This window comes from Triturus cristatus, chromosome 11 (assembly GCF_964204655.1).
Source record: "Triturus cristatus chromosome 11, aTriCri1.1, whole genome shotgun sequence".
NCBI lineage: Eukaryota > Metazoa > Chordata > Amphibia > Caudata > Salamandridae > Triturus > Triturus cristatus.
In genome coordinates, this window is record NC_140594.1 from 676,189,666 (window position 1) to 676,205,912 (window position 16,247).

General features: G+C 42.3%; 1 protein-coding gene across 1 annotated transcript in view; it reads left to right on the forward strand.

Moving 5' to 3' along the window:
- The window catches only part of A4GNT (alpha-1,4-N-acetylglucosaminyltransferase), a 128,773-nt gene extending 119,339 nt beyond the window's left edge, over positions 1 to 9,434 (forward strand). The window contains exon 3 of the mRNA XM_085636421.1: positions 7,293 to 9,434. Coding sequence (XP_085492547.1) covers positions 7,293 to 7,874 — 582 coding nt within the window. The 3' untranslated portion in view covers positions 7,875 to 9,434. The remainder of the gene's footprint in view (positions 1 to 7,292) is intronic.
- Positions 9,435 to 16,247: the final 6,813 nt, after the last annotated feature.

Genomic DNA, 16,247 nt, shown 5'->3' on the forward strand with positions numbered 1-16,247 from the left:
TGGGCTGCATTTGTAAAAAGGTTAACTTTATTGAAAGGCGATCACAGACATGGTGGCCGGCTGGCCACGGCAGGCCACCATCACTGTGATGTCCTCCAATCATAGTGAGCTGCAATTTGAGACCTGCGTCTTTAATATTCATGTGGTAGGTCAGATTGCAACCCACTATGATTCATATTTTAAGAACTGACTTATTAGTACATAGGTTGGTTCTTAACAATCTTTACTAGTAGTAAAATACTGATCACAATTTGCGACCAGATATTCATACATCTGGCCCAAAGTTTCTTAAGCATGGCATCATTCATTGCTTCTGCAGAAATTGAGTACATCAATTTCACAGAGAGGCAAAGCCTTTCTTAGACTAGAACACTTCACTTTACTACTCATGCTAGCACAGCATTGCACAAAAACAGATATAGTTTTAGGATTTAGGGCCTCATGTAGGAAGCCAAATACCGGTCGGTAACGGCCGATTTTCGGTAATTATACCGTTACCGACCGGTATTTTGGCTTTTGAGATGTAGGGGGAGAACTTCATGATTCGGTATTTACCGAATCGGTAAAATTACTGAATCGGTAATATTACCGATTCGGTAAATTTACCGATTCGGTAAATACCGAATCATGAAATGAGATGTAGGGGGAGTGTGTGGTGGGTGTGGGGATTCGTTATTTACCATCAACTAAAGGTTGGTGGTAAATGACAAATAGGTGACAAAAAGCATTTTTGTGCATGTTTAAGTGTGCAATGTGGCAGACATACATGCCCTTAGGGCATGTATGTGCGCCACATGTGCACACATGGCTGAATCAGGGGTGCAACAGGGTGTCAATGTGACACCCTGCCACCCTTGCATGTGCTCCCCCATTACCGAATCGGTATTTACCGATTCGGTAATGAGGCATACCTTCCCATCAATGGGAAGGTATGCCTCATTACCGAATCGGTAAATACCGATTCGGTAATTACCGAATTTTTCCGAATCGGTAATATTTACCGACTCATTACCTACATTGCATTTACCACTTCATAAATACCGAATCGGTATGATTCGGTATTTATGAAGTGGTAAATGCAAGCCCACCTACATAAGGCCCTTATTGAGGTCCCGTTGAACATGAAGGGTAGTATACAGATAAAAATGATCATGTCACCCTCAAAGTCCTTTATGACATAAGGAAGACAGGAACATCAGCTGTGGTATTTTGGAAATACAGGTTCAACAGGTCTCAAGCAACAGATGGCACAGGATGCAAAGGTGGTCTGTAAATAGGCAGTTTTGGAAAAATGCAGAACGTTCACTTGAAGACAGACACAGGGAAACATACTCATAGCTAAAGTCCCTGTGGTCTTGCCCTGCTGCATGTTCATTTAAAGCCAGGGATATAGTGTATCTGACCTCCTGCACACAGTTAGGCACCAGTGTTGATCTGGATGAGCAAACCACTGCAATGGTTCTTATACACAGCTTAGCTTGCCATCCGTCTGCTGTCTGCCAAGAATCACACCAAGCTACCACTGACACTCACACTGATCTCAAACAGATACAACGCATGAACCACTACCACTAACAGCTCATGGGATACGCACATACACGCTGTGCACAAAAGGCAAAGCGGAGAGAATCTTGGAACACATATAAACACACCATATCACATACCACATACCAACCCCATCTACCCACAAACCTATACCATACATGAAGGCAAAGGCATCAAAAATTGAGACGATACAGACACTATAAACATAAATCATAATCCCACCCACAAGAGAACATGAATGTTAAATTAGTTAAAGTGCATTGGTGTCACTTTTTTTTAACGGTGTATATGTTCCTGAAGTGCTTTCTGAAGCTTGGTGTCCTTTACAATTCTGTGATTCTCATTGACTAATCTAAGTAGTCTGTTGATATTGGAACGTTGAGTTGTGTTCCATGTCGTGTTCAACTAAGTTGTATTTTGTGTTGTTTAGAGCTGAACAAAGTTAGATAAATGTTGAAATGGTAGATTAGACCAATACACCTTTAATGATGAGTTACACAGAGTAATGTCCAACCAGATCCTGTCATGGCCTTGTGTATTACTTTATGTGAAATCATGCTTGTGTCTAAGGGTATTGCCTTTAGTTTTGATTGGCTGGAGTGTACGATTGACCTTTGCTCAGCTTTGTGTTGTTGTTATTTTTCAAGGCACTGAGCCTATCATGTGGTTTGTATGTGATACTATGTGTATGTGGGTGTATTATGTCTCAGTTTAATGTAATTCCATTAGTATGATTGCTATATGGGGTTCGGGTGTAGACGTGTTGGTATAACATAAATTGATGTATAGTTAGCTAAATATGTGGCTTAGGGGCATGTTTTGTGTGAAAGAAAGCTTGGGGTTGTGCCTAAAATGAGCAGTTGGTGTGGGATGTAGGATGAGTTTAATTTGATCTGGAAGTGCTGTTGCACTGGCAAACACTTAGCTAATTAGATGGCTGCTCATTATTGTAAACATGATGGCATCACAAGATGGGTCTGATGTTACTGTTGTGATATTTGTGTATCCAACTAGATTTGAATGCACCAGTAGGATAGCAAATGTTTAGCCAATCAAATGGCTTGAAGCCATGTTGTGCTTGTAATGGCTGACACAAAATCCAGGATGCTGGCCCAGAACGGGTGATAAACGGATCCCAGAGGGAAAATAGAGTAGACGGGAGGGCAGCATGCTAGAAACCAGGCTAAAGAGGCCAGAGAGATTGCCTGGGAGATTGATCACCACAAGGACACTCCAGAGGAAGATAGCCAGATCACTACATTAGCAATCTGTGCCAGATGTTTCCCCACACCCAACCTCAACTGCTACATCCATCATAATAAGGAACACGAATTAGGCAAAATTCAACCCCCCCACTTCTAGCCCACCAGATATACCCCTCAATGAGCTACCCTCTCCGAATTTCACCCACCCTGTATCCACAACCAGAGCCCAGAATATCAATTCTAGCAAGTTCAATGCCAGGCTGATGCTCCCAGTTACTCTCCACTCAAGCTCATTTGCCCCAGCCTCATCATTCTTACACTTTCAATTCACATCCCTGACCAGCCTACCAGGTCCCGATGAGTTGTGCAAACCCTGTCCATGGCATACACAGTGCCTCAAAACCGTCCCTAAGGATTCCTTCTGCTCCTAGGAACCATTTCATGTGTGACTGATAAAGTGTCAGGAAGATACAGATGGGCATATCTAAGAAAAATCCACTCAGGTTGGTGGGCCTAAAGTTTCAGCGCAAAAGAGAAGCAAGGGCCAATCAAGTTGTTCTCACCAATCAGACCAATGCCAGGCAATTGGCCACAAAAGTCATGACACACAGACATACTGTGACACAATGGACAAAGCCACTTGCCCAGGTCCAAATAGCCAAATCTAACACGGTAGCCCCAACATTCTACTACCTCAAGAGCATGGCCGTCTTTCCAGAGATATTGACTGCAGATGAACGGATGGCTTGTATTCAAATAAACAGCAACTGTTAATTCAGGAGATTGCATAAATCACACTGGGTTGGCTCATTTCACTGTACACATTCCCAGGCAGGCAGACCTACCATACTTGTGCGGATCTCAAGGTCATGCTTCATGAGAAAATGGGCACTGGCTGGTCGCACTCATTTTATGTCATTGCATGGACTTAGCATCAGGAGGATAATTAGTGAGGTTTGGCGTGTGAATCTCAATGTTCCCAACTAAAAATGCAGTGGAGAGCAGGAATGACGGCTGAGAAGTCCAAGGGTCTGACTGGACTCTTTCCATGAGGAGCAGGGCCAGTAATGATTTGTATTAGTTGCAGCTCTTTCTAGAGTGCACAGTGGGTGAAAAACAATGAGTTGGAATGCTACCCCGAGTGACTGCAACTGGTTCATTCCATCACCATTCGGGTGTTTGATTGTAAGTAGTATGCCTGGAAACCTGAGATTGGCATACCATTCTGAGCCTACTACTGCCAATGTTTTTGAATTTCAAAGAGTTATCAATTATCCCATTAAAGCCTCTTAGTAAAATAATAATGAGAAAAACCAACACAGATATAGCAGATCTGACTCAGGATACCCAGACTCAACTACCAAACCAAGAATGCATTTGAGGGGTATCATACCCCAAAATACTTCCCCCTGAAGCTCTGCTTCTTCCCATCCCACCTGATCCAGCTAGTTCTCCCTGGGAGCTCATGACTACTGTCATGTACAACACAATAGGCTGTAGTCCCAGCTCTGGGATCACTTATTTTAAATATATCTTCACTGCATTCACTCAGCTTCAATGATAGAATTGTCAAATCACTGCATGTGGGCAGGGCTCACTCTTTCTAGTGCTAGCCTTTTACAAATAATGTTATGAAGCGACTGACAGCCCTATGTAGTAAGCCTGAGTTGCAAATAGAAGAGGGAGTGCCGGCAAATAAATAGGGCAATCAGGGCCAAAGCCGAGCCATAGGTCTGGTTTGTATTAAAGAGTTTGTGCACAAGCCGAGCCATGAAAACGTTTGGAATGTATATAGTGCAGCAAACATTATGTAAAAATATGATACTATCTTTTATGAATTAAAACATTTATTTTTTAACATGCGGAAGCGTTTCACTTTAGTACATCGGATTATGTCATTTAATAGAAAGACATTTATTTAAAGTTTTTACAAATGTCTTTGGCTCAGCCCCTAATGATAATGCCATTGGTGAACTAAGAAGTAAGTCAATAGTCATGTAAACTATCTAAATATGGCCTAGAATCCCATTATAGGTGGAGAAACATGTAAGCGGTGCTTGTACAACATACATGCTGAACTCAAATAATTTAAAATAATGCTCATATGTGATGATAAAGAAAATGAAGGCTTTATGAAATACAATACGTGCAAAGGATCACACAATGGAGACAAGCAGTGAAGCTGGTATTGATTTCAGGTTATCTGGTTTTACATTCTGAAATTCAGCCACCCATAAGATGTCTCTGTCTCTCTTTCCCATTTACATCAAAGTCACTGTTTTGCCTTTTATTCTTGGCATATAGTGAGGAAAACCAACACATAAATAGCAGACCCAACTCACGGCCAACACACCAACTTCCAACTCCCAGGGAAAGAATACATTTATTTAGGGGGTGTCACACACAACATATCCCCTGAAGCTATGCCCCTGCTGAGCACCATTTTGCAAAATCTGACTCCCTGCACCAAACAGGGGGAACCAGTGATGATGTGGGTGATGTGTAGAAACCTCCAAATATCCCACATGAACAGCATCTGTCGTGATATTGTGAAAAAGTAGAGTATAGAATGCAATCTGAGTAATGGTAGAACGCAGTGCATAACCTGTGAGGGAAGAGCCACTCTAAGTACAGATGACGAGAATGGTGGTGAGATGAGGGAGGAAGCTGAGAATACAATACCATTTTTCACTGCCTCTTCCCAACTTGCCATGAGTGCAACATTGCAATAAAATATGCAAAACTGTGTAAGGGAAATGTTTGCAGAGAGTGTGAATAATATGATACCTACAGGGTCAGTAACGGATAGATTTGGCTTTAGATGGTTAAAAAGAAGGGTAGAAACGGGAGGTGTAAAATAGCAACACGAGGAGGTGTAAGAAAGAGTTAATTATCTACTGGCTATTAGTTGTTTCTCTAACACTGGGCAAACCGGACACACACAGCAACAACATCCCACACACTGCTTCCTTCTTGTCCACTCCTTTCTTATGAAGTTGTAATCAGTCACTTGGGCTTATGATAATAGAGGTAATTTAGGGCCTTGCCTTTCACCGCCATGATGTCCATTAAATAACATTTAATTTGAGGGTAAAAGTGTCTTTGTCATCATTTTTTAAATGCAAAGTAAACCACCTTGGAGAAGTCTTGAGGTAGGTTTCCTACACCACATGCAGGGAAGGGAAGGCAAGTGCATGTGAAATAAGCACTGGCAAATCCAATTAGTCTGTTTAGCTTTTTGAATATCTGCTGTACCCCAAGCAATTGCTAGATGTACCAGTCAAGTCAGGTCCTACTGCTTGATGTCTTCACAAAGCTGCAGTACCTCAAGTTGTTACTAAATGTCTCTCTTGAGTCAGATGCTGCTGCTTCACATCTCCACAAAGTTGAGATGGGGTGGCTTCAACATAAAAATTTAAGATGAATATTTTTGCTAATAAATTGTGATTGTTTCCTATAGGAAATCTGACTACTAAAATGGGATTGATACATATTGAACTTCTTTTTGCAATAGCAAATTCTGATCCGGAGTTTTTGCACCTGTGAAAAGGTTAGCATATCTTGAGATATGTTCTTTGAACTCTGCTTCTGGGTATATGATTAGTCAAAGTAAATTACATGTCATTATTTTTCAAAGGCTGGTATTTGAGTAATCATTATTATGACTGACTACATGATGTAGATGTAATGTTGAGCATTGTAGTCCTAATGTGTTGGCCATTCCAGAGTTTTGGTATGAGTGGAAAAGGTAGTTCAGATTAATATAAAGTAATCAGGGATGACATATCAATAATGCACATCTGGAGTGGAGGTTGACAAGTGTGACGTGTGTGTGTGTGTGTGTGTGTCCATTTATGTGTAGCCCTCATGAATGTTAAATTTTTCATAGAATATTTGATTCTCTGCCGAGCGGCCCCATCGTGTTTCTGTAGAAAATGCAATAAAACATCTTTGTTTCTTACTTATCATCCTTTCCCTCTACATGTAGGATGTTGCATGAAGAATTGATAATGTAGGCCCATCTTTACTGTCACAATCTTTATATGTGATCTATTGGTCTGTTTCACATTTAGGTGTCTTATGTTATGTACTGTTTCCGTGGATGCAAATACTACACATTCTCCAAATGTGTACTGGACGGTGAATTTCGTAACTCCCATGATGGTGTTTGTTGTTGCTTGTGAGGTTGAATGTTTCATGGTACTACTCTATAAAAACCCTTAAATAGACTTTTGGAAGTAACCTGTGGCCATTTATTTATATTTCACATAGGAAAAATAGATTTTTCTCAATTTTCAACATATTCACCGAAAATTTAATTTTATTATCACAGGCAATATTTGAAGTATTTCTGTATATGCAAGTAACTGTTTTCCATACAATGGATTTAATCCAGGGACAGTAGATTATTTGCCAATGTTAATATTTATTAATAGTCTTAGAAAAATGGCTGTGCTGTTAGATTAAGAACCACTTTATCCTAATATGTGTAACGGGACCCTTTTTAAAACCTCAAGTCTGACATGTTTCTTCATTTTGCAGGTTAACCACACGGAAGAAAAGCACTGGCTCCACGTCAGTTCAGATGCCAGCAGACTTGCAATCATCTGGAAGTTTGGTGGGATTTATATGGACACAGATATCATCTCCATTAGACGTATTCCAATGGAGAATTTTCTGGCTGCACAGAATCAGAATTTTTCCAGTAATGGAATCTTCAGTTTTTCTCCCCAACATGACTTTGTATGGGATTGTATGAATAGTTTTGTCAAAAAATACAATGGAAACCTCTGGGGGAACCAGGGCCCATTTTTATTTACTAGAATTTTGAAAAAGTGGTGCAGTTTCCCACTGTTCGAAAGCAAAGAGGATGGGTTGTGTCAGAACATTTCAATCCTGAATCCTGTACGGTTTTACCCCATTGGGTACCCTTCCTGGAGAAAGTATTATGAAGTCTGGAAGATCAACCCAACCTTTAATGACTCATACGCTTTGCACCTATGGAATTACATGAACTCAGAGGGAAGATCTGTGGTTGCAGGGAGCAATACACTAGTTGAGCACCTTTACAAAACCTTCTGCCCAAAGACCTATGAGGTTCTGATCCAAAACACATGGATGTAATTGATGAAGAGTTACAGAAGCATGGACTGGGCCAATTGGCTGTAATTTAATCACGCCAGGTCGATCAACGTTATGCTACGTCTTTAGTGTAATTTTTCCTTTTCCTTTCCACTCAGGAATGATCCATGGAAGAATCATGAAAGAAGCAAAGCATCTGGTATTAAATCAAATAAATGAATTATTAGTTGTAGGTCATTTCCTGTATTATACGAGTAGAGCATGAGTGTTCTGAGTCATTTTGCCAATCACAGTTAATACAATGTGGAAATGGAGACTGACCCCCATTAGATGCTACAACATACGCCTAAGGTGGTATTCACTCTGTCCGGTGAGGGTCAGATGATTTGCTCAAACAGCTATTAAAAACACATGGATCACTTTGATTAAAGCTATGTGAACCAAGCTTTCTAAAGGACACTTAGAATAGACAACAGAATAGTGATTGTCTATAAATACAAAATAGGGAAAACAAAAATGTATTCCCTATCCTACGATAATGGCAGGTCTTTGGCTAGGTGCCACCAGATGCCCAACTTTGAAAAGACTGAAGGCAGCCCGATCCGGTAGAGTGAATGGGTAGAAACACGGAAGGTTCTTCATGCCTAAACTGACACTACACCTTAGTGTTTACCTCTACCGGGACACGATGCCGTTAGCCCCTGACCCAACCTTGGTCTTGGTATACATCTACCGGTACCACATTTTTTAGGGTGCTGTACGTGTGGTCGATTTTATACTTCACTGAGGTCTTGACCACCACCAAAAAGTGTAGGTAGTTTGAAGTCTGGTCCTGAGGAATTGCCATCAATAGATAACAGGCAAGAAACATGTTGACCTTTTTCACTAGCATATATTCTCGCACACCTTAGAGTGAGAGTGTGCGTTTGTTCTGGTTTTAATCAGGGTAGTGACCACAACTCATTAAAATTGTTCTGAGTGGACCACTAATCCCTGTTTTATTCTCACATCCCTACACATCACCATGACCTACACTATATACATATCCGCTAGGGCCCTCACACGCACTACACCCAATGGCATTGAGAATAAAGATCTCCGCCAAGAAGGCCCCATCATGGGTGCCTGATCGGGTATTGCAGCGCCGACCCGATAAGGAGCAGACCCGATGATGAAGCAAGACACCTGCTTGTTGGGTGTGTGAGGGACTTTTTCCGAAAGGAGGAAATAGTTCTCCTGCACGCCTTATTATCCACACTCTGGTTAACCCTTTGAGCTCTTACCATTAGCTGCACCATACATTAGGAACTGCATACTACTTCTGTTTTCACTGTCTTTTGGGCATGTATGCTGGATGTAAATAATAAATATTTAAAAACCCATAGTTCCCCTCCTTGGACAAGATTACTACCACTAAGACACATTTCCGCTGGGGATGAAGAGTTAGAATTTCATTGAAGGTCCTGGTATACTTGGCTTCTAGTACCAATGATTAACAACAGATGGGAACCATACCATAGATATGCAAACTTTGAGAAAGCACAAAACAATTTACTAAATCTATTTTTCATGATAATGGCTATTATGGCTGTTTTTGGTTTTATCCATCACGTACTATGTGATTGAAATAAATGTTACTTTTAATTTGGTTTGGTGTAAATAAATATAAATTTTTCCTATACATGTGTGATCCCATGTCATGTACCTTTTGCAGTTACTCAAGATAAGGAATTATGTTCCAAGTGGAGTCAAAGCTGGGTTTGTGTTGGCTAGAATATTTACTCTTGGCACATCTCAACACCTAAAATATACCCAGTGAGCTCAACAAAGAGTGTGGTGAGCAGATTTTGACTCATCAGTGTCAACCAAACAGGATGACATGGGACCTGAAAGAAGGATTGAGGTTGCTTGAGAACTGTTCCTCCCGACTTAAAAAACCCTAGTGCTCTTTTTAGCCAACACTTTTCTTTTTACCACCCAACAGAGCTACATACTTCCCACAGGTTAGGCACAAATGCTGCCATGCATGCTGATCTATTTATTTCTGCTCAACAGCATACAACTGCACCTTGGTCTCATTTGCTGTCTGCACAAGAGGTGGATGGAAACTAAGCCAACCCCAAACTCTAACACAATAATGGTGAAGCACTTTCCAAAATTCCAGACAGGCATCACTGAGGGGGAGAAGTGAGAGCATTAGAGCAACCCAAGCTCTGAGCTACCAACCCTAGGGTGTTATTTTGCCTAAATGAGGAGGAATTTAAAAGTATATATGCAGATCTAGTGCTTGCAATCTTGTTCTTGCCCCTTATTCTCCTATTTGGGCTTATGCACACTGGGATTCTATGCTGTGAAAAAGGGTGCAATGTAATTGAACCTTTGAGGACCAAAGACCAAATGGTCAGCTTATAAAACATATCTGAAGCGAGAAGTGAGTGTGCCATGTATAAAATCAAGCAGCAAATGAAGGTCCATCTAAAATACTTCGGGCTTGAAGGGGCAGATTTTCCTGTACCTAAATATTTTTGCATGTTTGTCATACAGGGTCCTCCACTGGAACTTTGGTTGTCGACTGAAAGCCTATGAAAGGAGCCAGCATCAGCAATACATTTCAATTACAGTGAAACCAAACTGACTCCAAAACAACAACAGAGGATGGTCTCCAAACCATGAAGGTTTATTAGCACATTTTAGTCAAGTTACAAACAGCTATCATTTAGTCAAATTAATCTAGTACATATCCATATAATTGTGCAATATTAATGTGCCTATTTTTAATTACAAGTAGTTATAAAAAAAGATGCAAAATATAACACGATGCAAAGCACGGAAAATAAATAGATAGATTCCATAAAGGAACCACCCTAATCTAAATAAAGCTTTGAAAGTGACAAGGGGAATTTCAAAGAGGAAGAAGTCAACATCAGAAGAGCCACATTAAGGTCCTCGGGAAAGAAACTGGCATTCAAGCAAGAAGCTAAACACCCTGGGCATGAGGAATCTGCAGAGTTGAGAAAGCTCTCCTCTCGCTGAAGTCAGTACATGATCTGCTGCACTATTGTTTGCTGTAACACTATTCTTAGAAACATACAATTAATACACATTAAAAGGTTCTGGAAGCTTCATCACACTAACTCCCTCTGGATGGTCCTATCGGAAGATGGGGCTCTCTGGGAGCAGGTAGACCTCCCAGGTTCCTAGCATTGAATATATAATATGCAGCTGTGCGGTCTTGAAGTTAGCATTTGTTCGGTCTGCATGGTACATGAGGCTCTTTCCCATCCCTACATGCTACATGTGCATGGCCAAAATGTAAGCAGGCAAACTAAATCTCACAGTTCTCTAGAATGAGCGGTGGCTATACTTACTATTGAGCATTCCTCAATAATGCATCTGCAGGGGAAAGAGCAACATGAAACTTGCAATGCATTTATAAAGAAAGAATCCAAGTGACTGATGCCTAGATACAGGTCATTTCATCCACAAGAGATAAAGATGGCCACCAACTAATACAGTTAGCTTGGGAGAATACAATGATTACAATATCTTATCTGAATGGGGATCTTAATATTTGTAAAGTCAGCCACCTACTGTTGATTTAATAATACAATGCACACAGATTGCCATTGTTACAGCATAATATGTAAATATGATGCATAAGTGCATGAAATGTTAAATTAGGCTGCACAAGGCTACTGCATAATAAATTCTGCTGTACCAAGGAGAATCTGCCCCACAATACAACATGGAGAAATGTTCGAACATTGAGCTTCACAATCCCTGCTTTTGCCTTTTCATGAATGGACTATCTCAAGTCAGCCTGACTCTCCCACATAGGGGATAGTGCATGCCCTTCTTTTTCCTGTTCTTCCCATACACACAGGAGTTGACGCTAAATTACACAATCTGCCATCAGCTTATATTTTAGTAAAAATGCATCTCCATAGCTTGATCCACCTATAAATGGACTCTTGTACAACTATGTACCGGCGCTAAAGCAGGCCCCTGTAGCCCCACGGTGCAGTGTAGGCTCCAACCCTTCAGGGGCACCACCCAGTTCTTCAGGTGGGCCATTCAGCCCAAGACCAAGCAATATCTGCATCTGTATTTAGAGTGGCCAGTGTGATGCCCTTTTTTCTATCCAACCCCGCCAAGTAAAACCTGATGGTGATAGACAGAAAACTTTGGTAAAGCTTGGTAGATTACCGTCAAAATCAAGGGCGGCTGTCCACCAGACTTGTACCTTCACAGGAACTACCATGGCAGCTGCTCCTATCAATGTACAAAGATCACTGCTGAGCCAGGTGTGATTTCAAAATTTGGTGGGCTGTAGTCTCTCAGGGTTGCTAACATACTGTCCTTTTCTATCCTGACAAACTGTACTCCATTCTCCAAACTCTAGATCAGCCTCTTAGTCTAAAAAATGGAAGTCAAAATTCTTCTGCAGGACTAAGGATAATGTGGGAGAAGGACCTCCGAAATTGGACACATCATCTTCGAGCCCTCGCTGAAGCTATTGGTGATGGTACCAAAAGCTCTTAGCAGGACTAAGATGCATTTTATAGCCGGTGAATACAATTTACTGTTTGAATTAATTTTGCTCCTCGGCCTATCAAGGTTTTATCTTCAGACTAAGGGCTAGATATACAAAACATTGGTTGCAAAATACTGGTCACAAGTTACAACTAGTTTTTGCGCTACTAGTGAGGTGTTTTGCTAACCAAGCCATGTACAAACCGGTAGGTTCGCAAAATGCTGACACGTAGTGGGTCGCAATTTCGACCTACCTCATTAATATTAATGAGGTTGGTTGCAAATTATTAATCACCATGATTTACTGCCATCAGAGGGATGTGATTGATTTTAAATAAAGCAAGCTTTTTAGAAAAAAAAATGCAGTCAGTTTTCTTTAAGGGAACTAGTACTGCATTTAAAAATATATATCTTTTGTTTGTTTAGGAGGGGGAGAGGTCCTGTGGACCTCTGCCTCCTCTTGAACAAGCATTTTTTTTCCATTCACAAAAGGGAAGGTTTTGCAAATGGGATACCACCTCCTTCGACGTGTCTGTAAAATATCAATGTTTAACAATGAGATTTTGGTTGCAAAACAATTATATATAGCATACCAATTGGGTATTTCAAAGGGGGACGTCTACAACAATCCAAATGCTAAATACCTTCCAAATACCAAATCTGTATCCATTTCTAAACACATTTAGCAATTCCAAAACAGTTTTCCGATTCGCTAAATGAATTTAGTACATAGGAAAAAGCATTTTAGCATTCATAAACCCTCTGATTTACCAATTCAGTTTGTGAATGCTAAAACTCTTTGTATATCTGGTTTTGTTCACTTTTTCATTTTTCAAAATCCTCATGTGGAGCAAGGGTGGAAACAGTAGTAAGGCAGAGCTCCACAAGGCAGATAACTTTTCCACAAAGTCCCACTGAATCTGTCTTTAGCAGAGCACAGAGTTCCAAGCAGTATGACCCTGGTTTTCTCGCCTGCCTTAGGTGCGCCCTCCCTGGGCTAGCCTCAGTACGTTGTACTGATCCTCAAATAGTTAAAGCATTTCTAACTCCCACTTTTATTCAACTGCGGGCAAAGTTTTCTGGTCACATTTAGAGACCCTCTGGTCCTCAGGCAGACCTCCAGGCACTTGGGGGGTTATTTATGAGAGCCTTACAGCACTTTTGCACCAAGCAAAGTGGTACATGAGTGACACAGAACTCTGATTCAGATTTATAAAGCCACGCAAAGCTTCCTGCGTGGCTTTATAAATCTTGATTAAGGCGTTACAGCGCAAATCACTGCGCCGCCCTACTCTGTGCCTGGGAGGCGTTCCATGGGTGTTGCACTGGGTGTTTCCATGCAACACCCATGGATTTTGATGCTGACCCAGATTTACAAAATCATGTAAACCTAGGAAGTGCCAAATCCTTATGCCATCCAAGGTGAGACGTAACAAGGAGAAATATCTTTCTTTCTGCTCGTTTTTTCCTCTTTCTATGTCTGCTGCATGCTGCAGTACAAATAGATAGAGGAAAACACCTCTTAGGATTATTTCTGTACAGGAAGGTGCCCCTTTCTGCACGAAAACAATCCAGCATGCAAAGCAGACACCCTTGCACCATGGTGTAAGTGGGCTTACATTGGCGCTAGGTTGAAGAAACGGCACCAGTGCAGGTAGAAAGGACAGGAATTGCATAAATATGGTACATTCATGCCCTTTCACTTTGGCATAGGACAGTGCAGCAAGGTGACTTGCTGCCCTGTCCTAAGCCAAAATCCTGTAAATGAGGGCCTAGGTCTCTATCCACCCAGTGCTCCTGCGGGGTCTTGTCCTCTGTGATCAACAGGACCTTTCTTCTTTTTGGATCCTTGTACAAGCAAATAGGAATTTAGCCACCTGGCTCTTGGATTTCAGTTTCTGTTCTATGTGTCAGGCAGAAATCAGGCATCAAGAGTCTTCTTTCTTTCGGCATGTCCTTCTTTTTCAGCGGCAGTGTTCCATATTCCAAAATGTTCTGAGGAGGTGATGGTGAGGTGCCAGTCTTATCTTGTACACTAGCCAGTGATTTGAAAATGTTGCCTTGACAATCTTGTCTACTATCTTGTCTTTTGCCCATCAGCTTTTGGAGAAGCTACACTTCACTTCACTGTAAAAAGTCTTAGAAGCCCTACAGTTAAGATGGCTGGACCCTTATTCCCACTGGAAGAGCTCCAGGCAGGTCCCTAGTCGCTGTTTTATATAGATTAGATCACCTACCCTCCTTCAGGGGTCCAGACTGGTTCTCAGGGAATGAATGAGAGCAGATCATATCAGCTCCATTTTTGATGAGTAAGTCAAAAGAAGAAATGTTAAGGCTGTCCTTTGTTCTGACAACTATCAAGAACCCCTTTTCAAAATTGTAAACATTTTAATCATACCTAGGTCTGTTTAAGGAAAATCTAGTCTAACTTACATCTTCGTCTCGACCGCTGTGAAGAAGGGCGCTGAACGTCGAGCACCGAACCACCGCGTTCGTGGCTTTTGCGATTTCCCAATTTCCAACTGAGTTCCAGCTCTTTACCAGGGGGGTCTGACGGCCGTTCAGCTCACGAATCCCCGCCGATTCAGCTACTGAGGGGGCCACAGTCAAGCACTGTCAAGTGTGCTCAAGCCTTGGCCCTCGGCCCTCCCTAGTGCTCCTGCTGGCCCTAATTCTTCTGGGTAACCTGTGCTGCCACATTTACCCCCAGTCCATACTGTGTGGTAGCAGGAGAGCGGACATAACCAGCGAGCCTTAAACCCCGAGCCCAGGTGGGAACTCCAGGGGCAGCAGTGGACACTGAGCACAGCTTGGAAGGAGGTGTTGGGTGTGGCTGTCAGCGCAGCAGCCATTAGCAGCCGGCTGCTAAGAGTGAGCCCAGGGTGAAGCAGCAGAAGCGGCCCAACTAGTCTGGGTGCAGCTTGCAGCTCCATCCAGTGTGCCCAGCTCACTTGGCCCCTCGGGCCCTTGGCCCTTGGACTCAACGTCGCCAATCATACTCACCCTCCCTCCCCTCAGGGACAGTTGCCACGGAGGCAGCCACGGAGGCATTTACACCACATTGCAGTGGCAACCAAGGAGCAGGGTGCAGTAAGGAGACGCATCGACAACCTGGTCGCCTGATACAATCAGCATCCCTGCAGCAGCATACTGAGAGTGGTAAGGTGTGACAGAGAAAGCGGTGGATGGTTGGCTGTGAGCACTGCTGCCATTAGAAGGCAGTGGCTGAGTGTGTGCCCAGGCGGGGTGGCAGATGCGGCCCAGCTAGGTCTGGGTGCGGCTTGCTGCCTCATCGAGTGTGCCCTGCTCGACAGTGTCTCACTCCCCCACCCCAGTGCACCCTGACCCAGTCACACCTCTCTCAGCCATAGCGTGATAACTCTTCCCTTAAAACAGGAGAGCGACATAGGTTTGGATTGTTAAACCGGACAAAGTAGCAAGGGTAGACGCTCACTCACCATCATAATTACTGTTTACTAGTCCAGGCTAGCCCAGCCCTGCCCGGACATCATCAATCAGGCAGAGCAATGAGATCAGGCAGGACAAGGAGGAATCCAGTACAACCAACAAAGCAGAGCTATAAGTCATAACCAAATTCTAAAGGAACAGCATCCATCCAGGGTGGTTCACCAAAGTTACCACAGAATCAAGAAACAGCACTGATATCACCAACCTACTCAATCTTCGGTTCAATGAAGCCAACTGGGAAATTTACTTTTCTAAAGGACCCCACTGGAGCCATTTACTCCACGCCGGTAAAGGTCAATGGCCTCCTTAAACCACTGACGACATATAAATCAGTCTCCACACAGAATGACAATGAAGTTAATGCATCACACAAAGCGATAGTAACTACCACGAATGTAGCTCCAAACATAACTG